Source organism: Echeneis naucrates, chromosome 2 (assembly GCF_900963305.1).
Source record: "Echeneis naucrates chromosome 2, fEcheNa1.1, whole genome shotgun sequence".
Taxonomy (NCBI): domain Eukaryota; kingdom Metazoa; phylum Chordata; class Actinopteri; order Carangiformes; family Echeneidae; genus Echeneis; species Echeneis naucrates.
Genome location: NC_042512.1, coordinates 17,492,117 through 17,515,461, shown reverse-complemented (window position 1 = coordinate 17,515,461; position 23,345 = coordinate 17,492,117). Strand labels below are relative to the sequence as shown.

At 43.7% G+C, this 23,345-nt stretch overlaps 1 protein-coding gene across 3 annotated transcripts in view; it reads left to right on the top strand.

Moving 5' to 3' along the window:
- pard3ba (par-3 family cell polarity regulator beta a) overlaps window positions 1-23,345 on the top strand; it is a 123,974-nt gene that overhangs the window by 13,971 nt on the left and 86,658 nt on the right. For all 3 annotated transcript variants that reach the window (XM_029520436.1, XM_029520445.1, XM_029520427.1), the window contains exons 3-5: window positions 8,003-8,177; window positions 15,552-15,658; window positions 21,062-21,144. In XM_029520436.1, the coding sequence (XP_029376296.1) occupies window positions 8,003-8,177; window positions 15,552-15,658; window positions 21,062-21,144 (365 nt within the window). The remainder of the gene's footprint in view (window positions 1-8,002; window positions 8,178-15,551; window positions 15,659-21,061; window positions 21,145-23,345) is intronic.

The window sequence follows — 23,345 nt, the reverse complement described above, 5'->3', positions numbered from 1 at the left end:
GTTATATAAAGTTATGATATAGATAAATTCATTATTTGTGAACCCTAACCCTAACCTAACCCTTTCACATTATCAGGCCGTGCCATGCTGCATTGTATCAACAGAGCACCACAGACCTGATTTCCTTAAAGCGATAAAGATTGTCAATATGCTCGTCTTGAAGTGACACCCTCGTAGTTTTGCATTGCAAGCATACAAACGCAACAAAGCAGAAAGCTTGGCAAATGTTTTTTTGTGTCAGTATTAAGATCTATATCTGTAAAAAAAAAAAAAACAAAAAAAAACTTTTTGCTCCATATTTTCTGAAGGATTCATCACCTAATTGTTTCAGTACTTCGTAAGTGTCTGCTTTGCACCCATTGTGAATTAAAAGCCGATACACAGCGAGTTAATGAGCTCAGTGTCCTTCATTAAATTGCACTACAAGATACAGTCTGAGCGCACACCTCGTGATAGTTGTGTTATCAGCCCAACAGTCCAGTAGAGGTACTTTCCTGCCCCCTGACCTTCATATGAAGCGATGGATGGTGCTGTCAGGTGGTGTTGTGTACTCACGGGGTTTGTACAATGTAACACAAATCCCCTGCAGGCTTCGGTGCTGCTGCGTCAATAATTATCCGATAAGGTGTGTGAGTAGGAACACATGTTGATGGGTGAAATAAAAAACTGGACCTGACGCTGTTTCTTTCTCGGCTGAACACCTTCAGGGTGTCAGTAATTTTGGCTCACCATGGTAACATGGTCAGTAATGTATAGTTCATACAGACTGTGTATGAGACTGTTTACCCCTAAAGAGATAATTAATCTGCACTTTGAACCAGAAATGGAAAATCAGAGGAAAGAATTCACATCACGGCCACACTGATTATTAACGGTAATGAAAAGTGCGGATGTCCCCTTTAAATGGACCAGGAAACGCCCGCCCACACAAATCGGAAGGTGAGAGGTAGAAAGAAGGAGGTGATATGGAATGAAAGTGTGGTGTTAAAGAGAGGGCAGATGGAGGGAAGAGGAGGGGGAGAGCGGGGCAGCCACAGGTGAGAGGGCGGCCGCCTCAGAGCTTTGAGTTAATCACTCCTTCTATTTCTCTGTCAGATCCCCGGAGGAGGCAGGGAGGGAAGGGGCTGATAGATGAGGAGGAGGAGGAGGAGGAAGGGAGCAGCTGGCCCTGTGACGGCCACAGGGAAAAGAGAGCTGGATATTACTCTCCGGCTCCGACTTTTAAAATCATGTGATTTCCATCTGTCTCACTGTGGATATGAGAATGTGGCTCTGAGTGTGTGTTTGTGCATATTTATGCACATTTATGAGAAAGAGGTTATGACTCTCTGTGCACAGAGGGAGTACACGTCTCATGAAAAGTGTGTGTGTGTGTGTTTGTGGTAGTGTGTCATGTCCACAGATGCGGAGCAGGACCAGTGTAACCACCGTGGATGTGTTTGCTTTGTGGAAATGATGAATGAGCTGGTTTGATATTTGTGTTGCCGGCCTGAGAAATATGAGGCCTGGAGCTCTGCTGTCACCCATATCCCTCCTTCTCCTCATCCTTCCCTCTTCCTCTCTCTGGCCTTTCGGGTATGTGTGATTTATGAAGAGTTTACCTTCTCCCTTTATGAGTGTGCATAAATAATAATGTGCCGTGTCACTGAGCACAACCAGCACCGCAATACCTCAGCTGGTGGCTGGCTTTGTGCAGAAATGTGTGTGCGTTAACAGTTTTGTATACTCTCAGTGGGTGCGTACAGTTTGTGCTCCATCGCTGTGGCTGATGAGACAGATATGTGAGTGGAAATGCAGAGAGAGATACAAAATGAGAACTGCGTGCTGTTTTTCTGGCACTGTACCCGATCAATATCATGTTAATAATGCAGATTTGGAAATTGATATAGATGGACCCGAGCTTAATGTTTGTGTTTGCACTCTGATATGTGAAATGCAAGAAAGAATCCAAACACTATTTTTGTGAGGGATAAAAATCCCACTGGGGCTACTTTTTGGGGGAAACTGAATCACCAGGATCCAAATATCAAAATATCAGCCCTGATTCTGAATCAGACACATTTTGACATGTATTGACCAAAAGCAGTTTGGGTTGGAAACATTTGAAACATGATATCTACTGTATGGAGAGATGTGAAGTTTTTTTTTCCCCCTATTTTTATATTTTGGAAGCAGTTTGAATTCTGGGTCATCCTTTCCAAATTTGCATGAATGCTCAGACCGCTGCACTCACAGACAGAGGAAGTTACTTTGGTGTGCTGCTGTTTAGTGTTCGCTCTGTCAGAAGCATCAAAGAGATGTTATGTTCAATGTGGAAGTACAAGCTGCTGTTTGGAGCTGCTGGCTTCTCATCAAACAGAGATTTAGTGGTTCAAGTAGTGATGTCTCCTGTATATGATTCATGAGTTTTATGGAGTCCCTTATCGCCAGCACACATGGATTGTGCATCTGTTTGTGTGCATTTCTTCCTGTTGTGAGAGTTTGTGTGCATCTCTTTTTACCCTCCTTTGTGTCTTTGGTTGCTTCTCTAATCTAATACAGTACCTGACTGTGTGTTGTGGTGATTTGAGAGAATGTGTGTGTGTGTGTGTGCGTGTGTGCGTGTATGTGTACAGGCCCAGAGCCAGGTGTGTGTGTTAATCCATCACATCTGGTAGTGTGCTGTATAGATTCAGGCTTGAACAGAAGTAGGATTACCCCGACTCTCACCAGTAATGCAACCAATTTTCTACTTGTTTAAATAACGCACGCCAAACATTCCTCAGACGGCCCCCATGGTGCCCTGCAAACGTCTGTCTTTGTGTAGGTTGACTAAATACTGTATGTGCTTGTGAACCAAGATTAGTTTGTGGGACCTGCATGATTGCAGGTGATGCTGAGTGTTTGCAGTATGTGCACACTGAGTAGGCAGAAGGTTGGAGCTCAGCGTGTTTCAACGGGACTGTCGTTGGGCCAGTAAAGAACAATGTGACAACAATAGGTGGGAAGTGATATTAACATCTACACAGCAGCTCGCCGTGGTGAATATAAACAACAACGACTCTCAAAAATGTACCGACGCTCAGCACATCAGGGTTAAATGTTCCAAATGTTCGAGGAGTGTCTGATTTAAAGGTGCAGCGGGACATCTGCACCGTCTGAACAACTCCCATTAAAATGCATGAGCACGATCATGAAGCCTCAGGTGAGCTCGGTGGGGGCTCTCCAAAGGCCTCCTGGGAAATGGAGTAAATCAGTAACTAAAATAGAAGCATGAGCAAGATTTAAAAAACAACAACAGAAAATTCATTGTAGTCTGCCTGCTGTGAATTGAACAGGAAACGTTAGATGATAGCGGATGTTTCTCACGCTCAACGCCACTTCAAGCTGAAGGTTATCACTTATCACAATGCCAGTCGATTTAAGAAGGCCCGCCTTATTTAGAATTGACTGCCATTTCTCGCTGGATGCCATGGATATCAGTGTCCACATATCCGCTCAGTCAGGGTGAGATTTTAAACTTCAGACCTTTTGTATCTGCATCCGCCAATATTCATCACGCCTTACAGCTGCGGAGAAACTCATTCTCTCCACATCATGTCTGCTCTATTTTGAACAGCGTCCAATTCACACATGGAAAGAGGGCAAGTTTCTGTCACCGCCTGCAAACACTCGACTTCTCAGAAGCTCACAGACGGAAAAACAACAGCAAATACACAAATGCACAGAAAGTATTTGCACAGTGTGCACAGTTCCATCAGCTGACCTTAAACTGCAGTCTGAAAGCGTTGAGCTATCACAAATGAATACACCAAGCCAAATTGTCAGGTAGTGCAGGCTTTCATTTTCTCCAGTCAAGTCAAGACACAAGTAGGAGGTTTGTACTCTGTGATTCACATTTTAGTGCTGAAAAAACAGATGTCTAAAATAGTCTGTGTAAACCTGTCCTTTGGTGGAGAGAGTGTGTCCATGTGTGAGTCAGAAGCCCTGGCAGCATGTATGTGTGTACTGTACTTAAGATTGCCTGTGTGTGTGTGTGTGTGTGTGTGTGTGTGTGTTTGTGAGAGATGATTGGGTTACCATACTACAGTCAGGATGCTGCGCGCTTCTTCTGAATTATGCATCTCTCGTTCAAAGAAAGAATGAAGAATAGCATGAGAGGGAGAGGGCAGAGGAAAGGGGGGCAGTTGTAAGATAAATGGCAACAGCACAAAAGAAAAGCATCTCAATAGACTTGTACTACAGACGCACACACGCACACAAGGGATGAAGAGGAGAAGAAAAATAGGTTGATCAGCGCGAGTGGATGAAATAGAGAAATGTGTGTTTGTTTGTGCGATTGTGCATTTGTCTGTGTGTGTAGCTGATTCTTATGTAAAGGCTAGAGGCTGGAGGACACACATGCAGTTGTGTTTGAGCGAAGCAAGGTGGCACTGTTCATCCTCATACTGTGCAAAGCGTGTGTGTGTGTGTGTCTGAGATTGTGTCCACAGTTTGTTTTTTTTTTTTTGGTGGTGTGCTTTTTTAGATAATGCTTTTATACTGTGTGTGAACATCCCTGATTGCAAATAAGTGTGTGTGTGTATTTGTGTGTCTCTTGTGAGTTCTATACAGAATCTGCTGCATTTGGTTGATTAATTCTTAGCACGAGCATCAATTATTAAAAACTCAACTGTTCCATCTGTGAGTTGCGACATGTAAACACTGCTCAATGTTTACGGCAGCTGGATAATTTCATATCCTGATCATTAAAAATTCAAAATCAGCAACCATGATGCATTTAAACTCTGCCTCTGATTGGCTGTTGGCCTGTTAAGCCCGGCGAGAGTAATAAAAGTTGCCACAATCGTAATATGCCGTCTTGTAACAGAGAGGTCAAAGGTCAGGCTCGGATACAGTATAAATCAGACTTCATTAGAAGTCCCCCCCCTCCCACCACTGTGCTGCCTTGCTGGCTTACTGGGATCCTTTGTGTGCTTTATCTTCAGTGACAAGTCAAGCCAAGAAAACTGTTAGCTCCATCAGTTTCCTGATAGCTCAATAATACGTGTCAGTCGCTGTTGTCAGAAGATATTATTCTGTGTCTGGTTTTCTTCTCTCCGTGTTGATGCTAAACAAACATATTGAGGAGAAATGTATCCTCCGCACACCAGAATGGGAGTCAGTCACAATAAACCTACGAATACGTCACTAATCCAGTCTTCCTTTCACTCTCTGACTGCATCGTGTTTCGTGCTGTCCTGATCTGAGCGTTTAATTCTACTCTGGAGAAGCCAACAGTCGGTGGATGAGAAGTGTGAAGTAACAGATACAATCAGAATAATAGCAGCAGTTCATCAAAATAATGTGTTCAAATTATATGGATATATTTGGGCTGGCGTGTCTTTTGCTTTCTACGAAATGGAGTAAAATAAGTGTGTTTGTGAGCCGCGGGCTGCATGTTGTGTCAGTTTGTAACTCAGTGCTGGAGGAAGTGTGTACGGACACGAATACTCACAGACGCACAGTTTATCTCGCTCCTTCACGCATGGTATTTTATATGGCTTTTATGTATGTCATGGTAATCGCTTCGGCTCTGCCACTCACACACACACACACACACACAGATTCTCTCCAGCTAGTCTGGTCACGTTGGACGCACAAGGTGCATCGTGATTTACAGACGGTCATAACATGACAATATAAAGGGTTGAGCTGTTTGTATTTGCCACTGGTGTCAGTGTGTGTTCACGAGTGTGAGTGTGTTTGTGTGTGTTATGGTAATGAGACGAAGGGGTCACATTATTCAGCAGTAGTTGACATGCAGGCTCCCTCGGTCCATATCAATATCCCCCTACGGACACAGCAGGGAAAATAAGGCCATTTGTTTTCCAGAATACTAATCACATTCAGACGGGACCAGGAGAAACCTACGCATTAGGAAAACACACCGAGGCGCTCAAGGTGTTGTTGTTTTTCATCCCAGGGCTCAGGGTCTTCCAGACTGCCCGGTCGGCTCTACGTTTGAAGGACTGAATTTCAAACTACTTGGTGTTTTTTAAGAGTGAGCCTTTCCCCAGAGTCCTCTCATGTTATTTCACAGTATTTATTATCATTGTTTGTTTATTTATTTTTGTCTTCTGGAGATAACGATAGCACTGATGGTCTGAACATAATGAGGTGTCTCAAATCTCCAGTAAAGCTGCTGCAGAAGTCTAAAAGTTTTGAAAAGGTTAGGTCACCCCAAATATAAGTCACACACTAATGTAATCAGATCAGTGGAGATCATCAGCATTTTAATATGCTGACGCACACCCATCTGCTCTCAGCTGGCAGCAGCAGGCCAGGACCTTCCAACACAGCTTTATTTCAGGAAATGGTGTTTCCTGTTCGTCAGATAGTGGACTGAATACAGACCACTGATCAGATGATGGCGATGATGTGATAACAAGTGTATGACCAATGAAAAGTTCTCATCGTGAGTTACAGCGCTTTTTAAATCCCTCGGCTTGTTCTAGATGAAGTAATACGGGATTCATTTTGTTGATACTTAGTGTTTGATTGAGTGATGAGTGGAAGCAGCAGGGCGGCCCTCATCAGCACCGCTCCCAGCCTGTGTCAGCCATAAAAAATAAACTCTGGAAAAGAAATCATCACCCCCCCCCAACCCCACTCTACCCACACATTAAAAGAAGTTGTTGTTCAAAACCAATAAATCGTTTTTTGCGAGAAGCTCGTCGCGGTGTCTTTGTACGCGCCGGCGCGTGCTCGAACACATCACATTACGCTCTGAGACTACCTCTTTGATTGATGCTGTCAGTTAGTTTGGAGAAAGAGACGAAAGCTCGGGAGGGAGGGCGATAAGAAGAGAAAGAGGAAAGCAGATGAAGAGAGAAGGAGCTTGAGACGCATCCATCAAGCAGCACAATCAGATTGTTTTCATGGCATTCAGTCTTTTCCTTTCTCTGTCTTCTCTGCATCTGCCAGCCCTTCAATTCCTCATCTTTTCGTCCTCACACACACCCACACAGTAGATGTGTCTCCTTTGCAGAGCATTGGCCAGGTGTCATGGGGATATTGAATCTCAGGAGGCTGAGGTGAGAGGCAGCATCACAGTGTGATGGATGGTGCAGATCTTGCCACCTCCTCTGTGTTTATAATTTACTCACACACACACACACACACACACTCCTTACTGTTTTGTTGTTAATTGACCTCCTCCACTCGTCTGTTGTTTTATTTCAATCCCTTGTTCCACTGCAGTTATTGCTTTTCATTAAGTGGTCATTTCCTCTGCCAGCACTGTCTAATGAGAGCATCATGCCGCCACGCACTCATTTATCAAACCATGTCGCTGTGATAGCACGGCCCCGCAGTCAGGACACACGGGCGCTCTATCTGCCATCATGTTCCTGTCTCAACGAGGACTGTTTGTCGTTCTGCTGCCCTCCATCCCCTCTTCATTTGGCCACCCCCGTCTCATCCCGCCGTGTCATTGTGGCAGCCGTGTCATTGTGTTTGACAGCTTCTCATTCTCACGTCAGATCTCATTTGACTGCTAATTTCATACATACACACCTCTCCTGGTCTTGTGTGTGTGCTCGCTCCTCTGAACTGGCTCTCTGCTCAAACGCTGGTCAGATCTTTCTTTGTTCAGAAAGAAATCGGCTATTGTGGCATCTGCTGGTGTGTTCTGCACCGTAAGAGGGAGAAGAGCTATGAATGAGCTGTGAATCCATCTCTGTTTGCTTTCTTTAATCACACACACACGCACACACACACACACACACACACATCTGCACACTTGGCAGAATGAAGCAGATTGCATCCCCACTGTTGGCAAGATAAATCACATAAAAGCTTCGCTGTGATCATGGCACAGTGGAGATGCTATATAACCTGGCGGCGTGCTTCAAGCCTGTTCATACTTCAGTTTTCACATTGTTTAGGCTGTCACACTCATCTTGAGGTACCCTTGCTCATCTCGGGCCACGTGCACGCTGTATTTAAGAAATAGTTTTGACTCTGAACATTTGCCTTTCAGTTGGTCGCTGTGTTTGATGAAGTGCAGCATGGGAGGACGGACAGCCCCAAAGACAGCATGTCCGCCTACTCCAGTGCTGCCCCCAGCCCCGAACCTTTCCAGTACTACCCCCACCTGCATCTCCAGGAGCCGACCAGAGGAGAGATCGAAGTCAACGAGGCCGTGCTCAAAGCCAGTAAGTCAGATCTGCTCTTTATGCTTTTGCTTCATCTCACGAAAGGCACATTTATACCTCATTGACAGCAGATTCTGAATGATTAGGAGCCACATCTCAGTTCTGGGGAGTGCGAAATAATCAGCTGTGTACAACAAGTGGTGGTTTAAAATGTGAGAGAAGTTTCTGTGAAAATCTCCAGCACATACTGTAAGCAATGCTTAATCAACACTTTCATGCTTTTTTTGCATGTGAGAAAGTCAATTTTGTTGAAACATCAGGAGGTGTGTGTGTGTGTGTGTAGGTGTGTGATGGTACGTGTGACAGGGCAAGAGAGGGAGAATCAGAAAATGCGTTTATGGAACAGCTGTAAGATAAACCTACTGTGTACAAAGAAATTTTTGTTTGTAACCTCATGGCGTGTGAAAACAGATTCGGTGTTGACGCAGCGCTCTCTCCTGTCATCATCAATGTACCCAGTTTGTTCTTGTTAGTTTGTTCCTGTTTTCACACGTTGTTCAGACTGAGAGCCACCAAAAGAGCTGCAAGGGCACTTCTATAGAGAGTTAAGTCTATTTATAGGGAGTTAAGTCCATACATTTGCACCACACTTTGGTTAGTGGTATTATCCTGGCCCATTAAACCACTTTGGTGAACAACATGATGAATGTAATATTAACAGGATTCTTCCTGTCTTCGAAAGCCTCCCCCTGTGCGCCATTAGGATGATGGATTTTCGTGATGTAGAGCTGTACGGCCAACAGTGAGACAGCGAAGCCATGACGGTGCAGCGAGACCTCAATGGCGAAGTCCAAACCGGGGTCCTGGTTCAGGTCTGACCTGCTGACCTCTCCTCCTGTCTCTCTCTCGGTCGGAGTAAAGGCACAGAATAACGCCTGATATGCATAGCAGAAAAACAAACTGGGGATGATTATTTCGGAGACGAATTCCTGATTTTTGAAAAATGTGTGGTCACCAGTTTGAGGAACATGCTGTCAGAAACATCACTGAAAAGCATATTTTTTAAGATGCAAAGCTTTCATCCTGCTTTTCATCCTCCTCTGTTTTCCTTCTTATCCACCAACACTCTTGACTCAACAGTCTCATATTTTTTTTTGCCATTCTCTCATTCTTAAAGTCTCATTTTTTTCCCTTAAAGCCCGCCTCCTCCTGTTCTATGTTTGTTTTGTTTTTGCATTTATATTTTTGGTATTTAGCTGTTGCTCATATCTAGAGCGATGCTAGAGCAACAGCAGAAAAGCTTAAAATTCTGATTTCAAGCAGTTCTTGTTTGGTAGGTGAGTCATTCCACAGTGAATGAACAGATATAGCATTTGCACAAATCATACATAAGAATGCACAGATTTAATTGTCCTTCAGGTTATATATAGAAAGGATGTGTGTGTCGTCTTTGTGTGTAAATTCAGCTTGCCTGTGAAATCAGAGGTTAGGAGGGGAAAAAGATTTTTAGTGGTTCAGCAGCAATCGATTTCAGTTCAACAGAGCAGATACCAAAATGTGAATAGGAGTGACAGCTTGACAAACAGTGATCGTATGAAAGTGCAGTTTTTAAGTAAGACAGAATTTTTTATTTTATTTTATTTTTTTTCAATTTCTGTGCAGTCAGGATATCAAGTGAACAAGTTAGTGGGTCATGGTACATCTCCAGAGGGAAACATCATCACAAGACTTGTCAGTGAGAAGCCTGAGGCATCCTCTGGGGAAATCTCTGCTCTGTCTGGGCCAAAGTCTCTTCTGGCTGCAGATACTTTTATCTGTAAATAATCTAGAGCATGATTTGCATCATATGACTCTATAAATCGTCCTTTTCAGTTCCCGAGCGATGCATTGATTATTTATTTATTTTTTTTGGGATGAGGAGAGACCAAAGATAAATCTTACAAGGGCCTGTCTGTTTAATCACGTGGCCCTTCACGCCTTTTATTTTCCTCTCTCCATCTGTTGGCAGCAGAGGAACAGTGTGACACCCCCCAACACACACACACACACACACACACACACACACACCTGCCCTTTGCGATCACTCTCCCTCTGCCCACTTCTGCCCCGTTCCCCATCATCTGCCCCCCTCTTTGCTCCAACCAGCCATCTCTTGCCTACTCTACTATTCAGGTTCAACCACCTGCTGTCCACAGGCTCACCACCAGGCCCCCTGACCCTGACCCAACCCGCCCCCCCAGCAGATACCTCACAGTGCCCCCCCTCTGTCATCCTGCCCTGCTCCCCCAGTCTCTGGATGGCTTCCACCTATAACTAGATTAGCACCGTAGGCTGTAAGCATGCCCAAGGTCCAGCTGAGCGTGAATGGACTAATTCCATCAACCTTCCCCCCAATCACCCGTTCCATCCTGTCTTTAACCCAGTGGGACCTCCTCCTGCCCCCCACTCCCAACCTGCTCTCCAGTGCTGCTGAACCCTAACTAACTTAGTTATGATGTGACCCTGTGACGCCCCTCATACAGAGCCAGACTGATGCAATAAAGCCGCCTTTGTCGTCTGTGAACACACAATATGACACAAAAAAACCCGCAGCCCGCCAGTTAAACAACTAAACTCACCAAAAGCTGTCAGCCGCTCGCCGCTGTGGGGGGGGGGGGTCTGAGTGGAGACCGTGTCTGTGTGTGTTTACTCTCCCCTGGTTGTTAACTTGCTGTTACATCATCGGATCTGGACAATTTGTAATAACATAATTTATTGTCGACTAGACGAAGTCACGGAGCTGTACGCAGTCAAACCTGTGTATGATTAGCTCTCATGCCTGCTAATAATTCTTCTTCGCTGTCACAGACTTCATGCTCAGAATGCAAACGAGCCATTCATTCCCTTGAAATTATATAAATAAGGTGCTTCAGATCTTGACTGATGAATAACTAATGAAGACTTTTTTTTTTTTTTTCAGTATCAGCAAGTGCTTGTTGTCCTAAACAGCACACACAGGAAAAATTCTTACCCTGATGCAGGTTTACTTTCCAACTAACGCACCGATTCCATGGCAACCTGATATTGTACTCCCCGTTTCCATCACCCTAAAAATAATGGGAACACTGATGGCAAAAAACTCAAACCCAAGCTCCACCAGTTGAAAATTGGGTTCTATTTTTCATTTCACACCATTTCACCACATCAATAAAATAAGATTACATTACTGGAAGACTGCCACGCCACCAACCTCCCATCATTTAAATACAAACGCCTTTGTACAATAACACTGACAGACCAAATCATTTTTAAGTAGCCTAACTTGTCCTGGAAATGACAGCATGTGACAAACTGAAGCCTGAAGTGACAGTCCGTCCCCGTTAGTGGAGGGGAGGGAGAACAATCTGCTGCCCACACAGATAAACACGATTACATGAAGACAATGCAGCCTGGCAGAATATTTTAGTGGACCCACTGAGGAGTCATCGTCTCAAACTGAGCAAACCTGCGGAACTATTTTTATATTAAAGTGAGTGCGAACCAGATGCAGGGTGAGCTAATGATAATAATAAGTGTCACATTGGCTACAGATCATCCCTTCAGCAGACATCAACCCATTAATCAACAAATCATGCAAACTGGGGTCCTGGGAAAATTAGGTTACTCAAAACCATGTGAATGCTTTAATCAGACTATTGCCTTAATCTGATTATTCCAAATAATCTGGTTAGACCGAGCACGTAGTCGCAGTGAGTGGTGGCAGACAGCACGCGAAGTAATTCAGTAATCAGTCAAGCATCAAAGTGTTTGTGTGTCAGATTGGGCCACTTGTTTGAACAGGGTGATTGGACTTCACGCTGCCCCTGTGGGATGATTAGACTGGCATTGATCTGCTGCACACGGACACACACACTTATAGGAAGAGAGTCCTTATCGCATCATCCCATGAGCAGCCTGAGCCTGAGCTGCTGTATCGATTGCCAGAGAAACAAGACACCCTGGCCCATGGCATGAAAAAAAATAAAAATAAAAATAAATCACTCAGTCAAACACGTCAAAAACATGAAGCATCCTGCCCTGGCACTGAACTAGCACTGCAGCATCACTGAAGTTTGACAGAAGTGAAAACAAGAGGAAATTCTCAAAATAAACCGCTGTGTTCCCAGAATTGCATAAGCAGCCTAGTTAGGCAGAGAGCCGCAGATGGAGAGTCGAGGCAGATAAACACAGAACTGGCAAAGTTCACGAGGCCTCCTCCGGTCTCTCCAATTACACAAATCTCAGGGGAAAGATAAGGGGAGAACATAACTTGGGTGTGTTTCAGTGTCTTACCATTTGTGTGTTGTTTTTTTTTTTTCCTGGCATTGAAGTGGTCACTGTGATGATTTTGGTGGGTGGGCTCTGTTTTGAGTCACTGGATACCTCGTGATTATGGGCGTTAAATTAGCTAACCTAAAATACATCCAGAGTTTGAGTGCTTCCACTCCTTCTCCTCCCTTTTGGCAGGCTCCTGGATGTTCTAGTCAGAAACTTGTCTGATCTTAAAATAAATGAAAACTCAAATTGCACAGAGAGCATGAGTGATGTTCAGCTCCTGAGGGCTACAGATGCCACGCTGCCACTTTGAGTCTCCCTCCAGAACTTCTACACTGGACTTTGGTTTTTGTTTTAATCATCTGATCAAGATACACCTGCTTTTAGATCAGAAGCCATCTGGTCAAACAGCAATTTCTTCGCTGCAGATGAAAAGTATTTCATTTTTTAAGCATCTAAAAATCTGTCAGATTCCATCTGTAATAGAAGTGTCTCTAATGACTGTGTTTTCATAAATAATGACGCTGGCTTTAAGCTTCAGGTAGCTTGTTTGGCCAAAGATAATCTTATCCAAGTCATATCTCAGAGCTGCATCTCATCACATTAGTGAGACAACATCAGAGAATTATGAAAAGTGGAGTCCAAAGACTTCACAGGACTCTGCAGTGATCATTTTACAAATGTTATATTTGTAGTTCACCTTTTACAAAACATGGATTAGTTTTAGAAAATGTAGCAATAAGCTGCAAATTAACTGTTGAACTCAACTAAGCAGAATGGGGTTGGATTTTATTTGATCACAGGGTGGCCTATTCCATCTCAGATCCTCACACACAGAGGGACACATTTGCCTCGGACTAATCCAGGCTCCGATCAAATGAAACCTGCCACAGGCTGTGGTGTGCCAGCTGCATTAGCTAATTAAGAGAGAAGGTGAACATGAACTTATATTGATATGGAAAGGGGGCACAGACACATCAGTCCATTAGTCTGTGAAAATCAGCCCCGACTTGTTCATCGCAGGCCATTTTCACCAAATTTACAATGCGCACTGAACAAGCAGAATTTGCTCAGCTCAGTGCTAAAGCCCGGTTACGTTTGATTAGTTAGCCCTCTGAGGCGATTTTGTTTATGGCTGTCAAAACAGCAGTTGATCTGAGAGACTCCAACTGTCACTCTCATCAATACTCCAACCCGCAGTGACACAGCTCGACCCCCACAGAGGTCAAAGTTCAGGTTCCTTCACATGGCTGGACTCCGGGGTTTCAGTATAGGAGGATTGACGGAGGCCGATTTGCCGCTGATGGATAAATGGAGGAGGATTTATGGGGCTGAACGCTGGCTGACGGACCCTGACACTGACCATGGAGTTGCCTTGGACACTTTAAGTGCATCATTGACATTGTGCATGTGTGGTGTTAGGATTCAAGATGGTGCCACATATTTGCAGAGATCGTTTTTGAAAATTTGCATATTTTGGAAATTCAGTTTTTGCAGCTGTCATTAAGAGCAATATATCAGCTTTTTTCTTTTAGATTTGTTATGGAAGATATTACTCTTGCAGACCTGGTGGAACCAAATTTACAACGGTGCACTGTGCTAGTGTTCATCTTTTAAAGCCTAATGCATGCTTGCTGTTCAGAGGGTCCATCCATTTTTGTTTGCATTGAGTGTTGATGAATGAGTACGTTTCACTGCTTTCTGTCCTCGGCCCTCTTAAACTTGAAAAATATGTATCGTGTGAGCGTGGGAAATGTCTAAATTCACATTATGTTTGGTCTGAACCTGTTTTAGGGACGCTGTCATTACTGCTCTCCGTGTTTCTGCCTGTCATTTCAACACAAAGTTTGCTTTTCTCGATAGAATAAATTAAGCCACGTTGCATTGATTCCTTCCATAAGAAAATCTTCCCTCATACAGGTGATGGATAGTTCATCAGCTGTGTGTGGACGATGAGGCAGGGTTTTGGATTATTGATAAAAATGATGAAACAAACTTGAACACATTGTAAAATTACTGAACATGTGCTTCACTGTGTTTTAGGCAGAAAAGATATTTGTATGTGTCTCACATGGTTGGAATGACCATTTTTCATGTCTACAATCAGACGCACAAATACACACCGTGGCCTCTGCCAGTTCCCTCTTTCCAACTCGTTATCCTCCTCTGTTCTCTCTATTCTGACCACGTTAGACGAGGACCCTGTCACTGACCCTCCAAACAGAGATTGATTACAGGAAAGAGAATTTTGTTTGTGTTTTCTTGCTGTGTCTCTGAGTTTTCCCTCTGTCACTGTCTCCCAGCTCTCCTTTTCTCTTTTTGTTTATCACACACACTTGCTTTTCCTCACCCCCTGTCTTTACAGTATTTTCTCCTCTGTTGAGGAAGATCTGAAAACACCGTGCTCTGGGTTTTGCCTCCATAAATACCAACCTGATCCCTTTTGGGGTGGAAGTTAAAAGCAAGAGACAGCACAAAGGTCCAAATTAGATTCTTTTCAAGCGCTTTATTGTGCATTCAGACCCTGCCCATGTTGTGGGTAGGTGTGTGTGAATATGTATGTGTTTTGGGTGCAGAGAGGCAACAGCTGGTCAAATGAAAATGTACACAGTGGGAGGGTGTGGGCTCTGGGCGTATCGCTGGAACAAGGAGGAGGTTGGTGGTCCTTTCTGTCTCTGAGTCATGAATAAATAAATAAATGTGAGCTCTTGAAGATGTGTTACAGCGTTTCATCATGCAGTGACTGTAGAGTGATTTTCATTCTCCACATTTAAATGTCACTCTTCATTTTTCAGCCTCCATTGTGTTGTACTTGGACATCAACCAGCGCTCAGTTAGTCCATATTTCTCCTTTTATGTCATTCATAAATGTTTATCTTGAGGTGGCAACAAAGATCCTACAATTTTTGCTCCAATTTGTTTTGGTGTCAGTTGTTTTTTGAGAGCCTCTGGGATTTTTTGAACTCTCCAAGCTTCACTGTTGCTCATTTCAGCAAAGTGGCTGGCTGCTTAGTGTCGAGGTTGCCAGCAGCTTCCATCCTTCTTTTGTCTTGAAAAATGGAAAAATATAGTGATTTCTCTCCATCTTTGTGGAAAACAGAGGATAGTTGCAGTGTCTCACCTTCATGCTTCCTGTTGCAGATACGCCTCTGTTGGTGAGGAGCAGCAGTTACCCTGCTTTAGTGCCGCCTCACGAGATGACAGCCACTCCCCCGCCTGATGAATACAGCAACGCAGCTCCTGAACTGGTGAGCATTCAGCTAGCATTACAACCAGAGAGCGTTTTTTTTGTGCTTCTCCAACATACAAGAAACCAGATGAGAGAATGAAATCTTGAAAGAGCCCATATCATAAGGAGGATTTGACTAAAGGATACAGAGTTTGAAACTGTCATAAACTGTCTACATCGTGCCAAAAACGATGCCAACAACATACCAGCACCGTTGACAAGATGTGACAGTGTCATTTGCAAAATTTTTTTCCGAAATCAAGCAATTATTCCTCAGAAAGAAAGTTGGCATCCAGAGTTTGCTCACAAATACCTCCACATAGACTTCTCAAGGGGAAAGACAACCCCAGAAACTTTTACTGAAGGAAATGAAACAGGCAACACTGTGACTAAAGAGCTGTCATTGTGTTTAAAAAAACTCTACAGTTGTGTTTGCCTCTTTGTTTCTCTTTTACTCTCACCTGAACTAGTTCACCATCTCAGGGTGATTAAAAAAAAAAACAACAACAAACAAACCCTAAAAAAACAGTGTGCGACAAACAATATTTAATATATACGCTATTTTGAAGTGTGTGCTTTTTGAATATGTGCCGTTTTTATGCCCCTTTCGAATTAATAACTAAGCCTACAACTTTAACATGGTCCCCTCTGCAAAAAGATCCTGAATATAAAGACTGAAATGTTGCTCAGGGGCTTATTGTGTCCTAATCTGTGCATGTGAAGCTGTACACGTGCTGATCCATTATCCAGAATAGCACCATGAAAAAAATAACACATGATGACAAAGTCCAGTCCCATCCATGACATTTGAGACACGTCGCCGTAGCCTGGTTTCTGAAAGGGAAGATAATAAGCCGAATGACATTTGTTTGTAGTTTGTGTGGGAGTGTGTGGGTGTGTTCACCACTCCGCTGCTGTTCCACCCTGTGTGCGGTGTGAAGTGCACAGCCAAGTTTTAAGATATTTACATGTAACTTGAGTATTTCTATTTTATACGTTTGCTGTATTTCAAATGGGTTAGTGTACTTTGTACTTCACAGATAAAGATTTTCTATTCAGATCAGATCTGAAAAGTTGCCTTCAAACTTTCTGGCTTGTTCGTCTTGACAATGAAGTGTGTAATTGAGACAGTTTTGTGCCACCAGTTGGAAGATGATTAAAAATGCCAATAATGTAAGCCAGGCATACTTAATGCCAAGTTTGTTATTTTGAAAAAAAAAAAAAAAAATGAAGTTGTCCGCCTCTACTTTATTGCTTTTTGAGAAAAACACCACACACAAAGAGGTAAAATGGCTCAACTAAAATCTAAATAAATATTCAAATTGTGCACCATGTTTTAACCAAAGCAAAAAAAAAAAAAAAAGAGATGAAAAATGTAAACAGAATGTAAGTAAATAAGTGATAGATGAACCAGTTAGTGTTTCCATTTCTTCTTTGGTGTGTGCCATTCCCCGACTGAAGACAAAGACAGAAACCCAGTGAATATTCCTCTTGTGGTCCATCTCGAAGCCTCAGGCTGTACTTTGAAAGGGTCGGGCTTTTCAAGTACTCTGCTTTTTTTTTTTTTCCCCAGACATGGCTGCCATTAAGAAAAACTCTGCTTGCCGTCTTTGTGTGCGGTGCATGCGAGGGAACCTCAGGTAGAGAGAAAGAGATGGGGGCGGTCCTGTCTTTTTCTCCCTGCCATGTTCAACACAGTGGTGACTAAGCAGAACTGAGAAATCAGCAGGTGGTGAATTAACACAATGACAAAGCCCATATTTCTTGTCCGAAACACACGTCAGGCTGAATACCCTTCAAACAGCTCAGCCTGGCTGGAGTGAGCAGGTCATTACCGATGATTTAAAATATCTGCATGACAGAGGACGCCTGGTTTCAGACCTCAGCAGCCTCGTTTAAGCCCAGATACTGATACACACTTATATTTCACTGTTTGTGCCTATTAACGTTTTAAAAGAGATGCTTTCATTGCTTCCCCCCCCCCCCCCTTTTTTTTTTTTTTGCCAACGTACATCTTCAACCATTGGAGATTTACGACAAAAAAAGTGGTCAGGACTGTAGGGAGGCTACAGTGAAGAACAAAGCCTGCTTGTTACACTGGTGTGTGTGCGTGTGTGTGTGTGTGTGTGTGTGTGTGTGTGTGTGTGTGTGTGTGTGTGTGTGTGTGTGTGTGTGTAAAACACGGATGCCGTCACAGCCTTGAGTCCAAGGCCTGATGGACTTCCATAGATCAATACGCTATCACTTCATCCTCAGTCATCCACTGTACCACTTCTCTGCAAACCTACACACACACACTCTCACCCACTCATGCAAAGACACACTCAAGTGCTTGTGGCACTTGTGGCCCTTTTTCTCTTGGAGGAGGTATTGAAAGCTAGATGAAGTGTAATTAAGGCTGATACAGTGATAAATATACGGCCTGCCCCTTTAATTGATTTTACTGCCTGCTTTGGTGAAGGCCGAGGTTGTCCCACTTCTCTGCCTTTTATTCACATTCCATCTATGCACATAGCTCTCGTAGTCTTTCTTTCTCTCTTCATCATGCGGACTAATGAAATTGGCAAACGGCTGAGCAGTGCTCAGCCTCGGCCCTTTAATTGATTTGGACTTCCTGCCATGTTTGAAGCTAATAAATGAGACGTTTAATGTTGGCCGCTATCGGCGGGAGCTGCTCTCCCTCCTTTCACCTTCATCACTTTGCTTTTTTAATTCTCATTATGCTTCTTCACACACTTTCTTCTCACTTGCTCCCTGGTTGTGTGTCAGCGCGTCACTTTGCAGTGATGCAACGCACGTTAACACAACACAAAGATCAGACTTTAATATGTTCCATTCGGCCCAGTGTTGATGTTTCCTTCAGTTGACACCTGAACCAGCTAAAATAAATCCAACAGCGCATTTCTTTCATGACAGCAGCTGGACGTTTGCTTTGTGTGTCTGCGTGTGTGCGTGCGATGTTGTTATCTCTAAGAGCACGTGTGTGCGAGCATGTGCGAGCGTGGCAGTTAATGTGTTGGATATGACAAGGGTCAGGTAGTATTGGCTAGTAGACTCAAGCTGTGATCCTGTGGTGTATTTACACACAGTCTTTTACCCACACACACACACACACACACACACACACACACACACACACACACACACACACACACACACACACACACACACACACCATATTTCAACTGCCTGACATGCAGCAGATGACTACAACACTCTGAGGAAATGCACAAAAGAAACACACACCTCATTACTCATCCATCTGACAACAACCACACATGGTAACACACACACACACACACACACACACGCACAAACACCTCATCTTTCATATGCCTGCACACCGCCCTGTCACTCACACATACTTCAGACTACAAACAGCACCGAAAACACAAAAACATGGCTGGCAGTGTGCAACACAATAACAGAACAGACAACCTGCTAGTTGTGCTAAGGCAGGTTTTCAGGCAGATTTCACAAATTATTTGAGAATCCATCGGAGCCATTCAAATCACGCAGTGAGCAAAATAGGTGATATAAAAGCAAAGAAGCACAAATGATGACTTCTGATGGTAATCGAGATGCATTCACATGAGCTGAAACGTTGTTGTTGTTGTTGTTTGTGCTGGTTGTGTTTACAAATGTATTGACAAGTCGTGAAGTTGAAGCACTTTTAGTGAACCTTAATGAATAGAACCTCTTTTTAATACAAGACCAATTTAAAAAAAAACAAACAAAAAAAACAAATCCACCTCAAATGTGGATAAAAACAGACCAAGAACGCTGCTGGAATGAAGCAGTGGGAAACTTGTTTTTCCGATCGAATAATGAATAAACAAGCCTGCAAATATGACCAGACAGCTTTTTTTGTTGCTGTGGATCCATTTTTGTAAAGTACAGAACAAATATTAAGGTTTGATACATGACCCCATACACTGAAAACTCTTCTTATTATTTTAAGAGCAAGATCACTGGCAGTGGGAGTCAAACAGGGAGTACGCTATTAGAGTAATGGGAGTCGAGTGGCTGCATGATTGATAATAGATGCTAAATGAAAACATCCATTATAAGAATGATGATAAAGATAAGAATAAAAGTGTGTGTTTTATGTTCGTGCAGTAATTCAAACACAAAGCTGAAAAAGTGATATGATCCGTCCATGCCCGGAGACTCTTACATGTGGCGGACCAGGATGGAACTAAATGTTCTGTCTTGGCATGTAGAGAGACGATCGGAGAGCGGGGCGAGCTGATTGGCTGAGCACTGCCTTTCCTCAGCAGAGGAGGGCTGCTGTTTTTTTTATGTCTACGTAAACAACAGGAGAGCTCTCAGTCAGGGATTAGATCCGTTTTTCGTTGTTGTGCCGCTGTGTGCATTGCTGTAGTACAGTTTCAAGGCATCCCTGTTAAAAAAAGATGTAGTGCAAGTGTAAGTGTGTGTGTACACATGTTGGCCTGCGCTGTGCGTTCCCAAAGGCCGTGTCAGTGCCTTACCGTTGTGATGAGAATGTGTATGTACTGTAGGAGGAGAAGCCTGCGTTATGTGTGTGTTGGCTAATAGTGTTGTGGGAAGATGCACAGCAACAATGGAGCCTCCAGCTCATCTTTCTGCCCCCGCGCACACACGGGCGCTATTGTGGGCTAATCTCGCACTGCCCAGATAAGTGGGTCACCATTTGTGCAGGCAGAAAATCAGTGAGTGCCTGTTCAAAAATTCATTTTTTAATATCATATTCAGCGGTAATATTTGCAGGAAATGCATGCATGTTGGTGTGTGCATACTGTAAAGCATATATTTACTGTGTGTGACAGAGGGTCCACCAGGGAGGGTGTGGTAGTTTGGGGGGGGGGGGGTTGCTAAGAAGCAAGCTGGTGGGCGGGAGTGTTGTAGCCATTAGCACTGGTGACACAATGAAAGTGACAGGGCAGAAGGACCTAATTGTACCCTCTTGTCTTTAGCGATTTGGGACAATTTGCCTCTCTCGCCCCTCCAGAGCATTTGAATGTCTGGCAACAGTTTTGTGTCCCTCTGCAGCTCTCTCTCCCTTCTTCCTTTTTATTTGTTTGCCTCGGAGTTGTTGATCTTTCCGGCTTAAAAATAGAGCCTTGCCTGACATAGGGCAGGGATGGATGGAGGGAGGGGGGAGGGAGAGGTAGATAGATATATATATACATAGTCAGAGTAAAGGAGGGACGACGGTGCGCGGTCGGAGGCGAAGCGTCCTGCGATCTTCTCATTGCTGTCAGTAAAGGTGATTGATGGTGGCGTTGGATTGTTCTGCTAATAGGTGGCGGGCCTTCGCCTATTACGTTTGTGTGTTTTTGTGTCTTTGTAAAGGTAGAAAAGTGTGAAGGTGTCACTGAAGCTGTTGTCACCACATTGACTGATTTATTTCTTTTGCTGTCGTTCTTTTTTTCTGCAGGAATTCAGCCATGGGCAAAGAGGAGCTTCGGACCGACTGAACGTAAACGACTCCCCTCTCAAGATGAACCAGGCAAACTCAAGGTTGGAGTGTGTGTGCGTGTGTGTGTGTGTGTGCGTGCGCGTGCGTACTTGTTGACGTCCTTGTTGATGCAGACAGCACATAGCTCCGTGGCAGTGATGGAGACAAGGATTAACACCCCAGTCTTTGTTTGACAGCCTGACACTCGGACTGGATTAAACAGTCGCAGGGGTTTGTGTAAGAGTGTGTGCGTCTGTGTGAATGTGTCATAAAATGTGTTGTGGTAGATATTGTCTCTTATCTGGGTGGGTAGCAGCACAGTTTGAAATCGGAGTTTATGGAAATTCCTTGACCCTTTTTGACTCCTGTGCTTAATCACAGAGTATTTGTGTCTATTATAGTTATTGAAGTTGTTGCCTACTGAAAATGAGGTAATGTAAATGTGTGTTACACATTTAATACACACAGCCAACTAAAACAGCATGAAAATATTTTCATTTTCTCCTACATAGAACATGTTTTATTGTGCAGGAAGAGAAGAGCTTGCCAATAATCCTACAACATCACCTTAGTCATTTTTTTTCATTTATTTATTGGTCATGCTGTTCAAAGCTCGTAGTGTCTGCAAGCGGAATCAAAATTTTATTTCTCGCATCAGTGTTCTGTAATTTGTAGTCACATTTGTTGTCCTCATTCTTATTCTGATGACTGTAATTTGTGTCTGGCTAAACCTAAATTCTGCACGTTACCCTTTACATAGTGTTACACAATAGCCGGTTATCCTTAGAAGGAAACATGCGGCATATTTGAAATTGTTACTTTAAACGCTGTATAAATGCAATTTAAGGCCTTGATTTGACTAAAATCACATTTTCTGTCATTCAACAGACGAAACACTTCAACTATAGCCGAGTTAGAAATAAAAGTAGGGTGGAATAAATAGAAATCAGTGACTCCAGCAGCACCGATGGCTGACCTGCTGAAGTGTGATTTGTGAAGTGTGCGTATGTGTGTGTCCATGTGTCCAGGTGACTGAGTGTACTGTTGGTGGGCACGGGCATCTCGCCCCTCCACCTTCGCACATCAGTGGCAAACCTCTGTCTCTTTGGAGCTTAATCTTCATTTCGCCAGCCTGTCTGTCATGCTGTAACCATGGTAACAATTAACCCCTCCGCCACGGCCCGACTCCCGTCCTGTGGCCCGATGATTTAGGATTATTGTTTTGTTTTTTTCTTTTAAAATAACTCCAGAGACAGTCACCGGCACTGAAGAAGAATGTTGGCTGGAGTGACAGATGGTGATTTTTCAGCATTTTACAGTACAGTGGTGTCTTGACAGCACTGTGATACAATGGAGGCGCGACTCTCACAGATAGTTTGCCATGGTAACAGATGGTTGGCACTTGAGGAAGCCGCGGTGAGCAAGCGAGGGCACATTTTCAGTGAGTCCCGGCCACGAGTTTGTTAGGCGCTCGGCCTCCGTTGATGTAGAGGAAGTCAACCAAGAGTGGGAGCTCCATCTGTCTCGCTCCTCGTTGCTCTTTTCTTCCGTCCCACTGTCCCTCGCCTCCCTCTGTTTCACTCTCACTCCCTCCCTGGTGGAATGACTGTTTGTTTGTGTTTGTGTCAGTGGGATACTAAAATGGGTGAACTGAGCTATTCTGCATATTAGTGTGAGGCACTAACAAGCTATGGTTGCCCCTGATGAGCTTGTTTGTGCCGCCGTTTGTTTTTTATATGAATGTAAATGGGCTGAAACTGTGTGTGTCTGTTTGTTTGTACCACACATACTGTGGAGATATGCATGCATCATTCAGGGCTATCTTTGTACCTGTGTGTGTGTGCGTGTGTGTGTGTGTGTGTATTTGTGCAATTCATGTCTTGTGCACGTGTAATTTAGATGTAACTGTGTTCCTTAATAGATGTAAATTTGATGCATGTGTGTATCTGTGAATTCAATTTAGAGGAATGTGACTGATGGTGTTTGTGAGCGTGCAATAGATGCAGCAATAAGAATGCAAATTGGATGTGTGTCGTGTGAAAGCGTGTGTACAGTACGTGTGTGACCCTGGCAGAGGTTAACAAGAGCGCAGGGTGACAGTGACAGAGGAGTGTGTTATAATGATCCCACCTCGTCCTTGGGCTCGTGTAGGAGGCAAACAAACCTTGAACTTCTCCGCTTTTGTTCTCAGACACCTCCTCTCTCCTTTTTTATTTTTCTGCTGCTTTATATGGAAAAACTATGGAGGAAAAAATATGTGCAA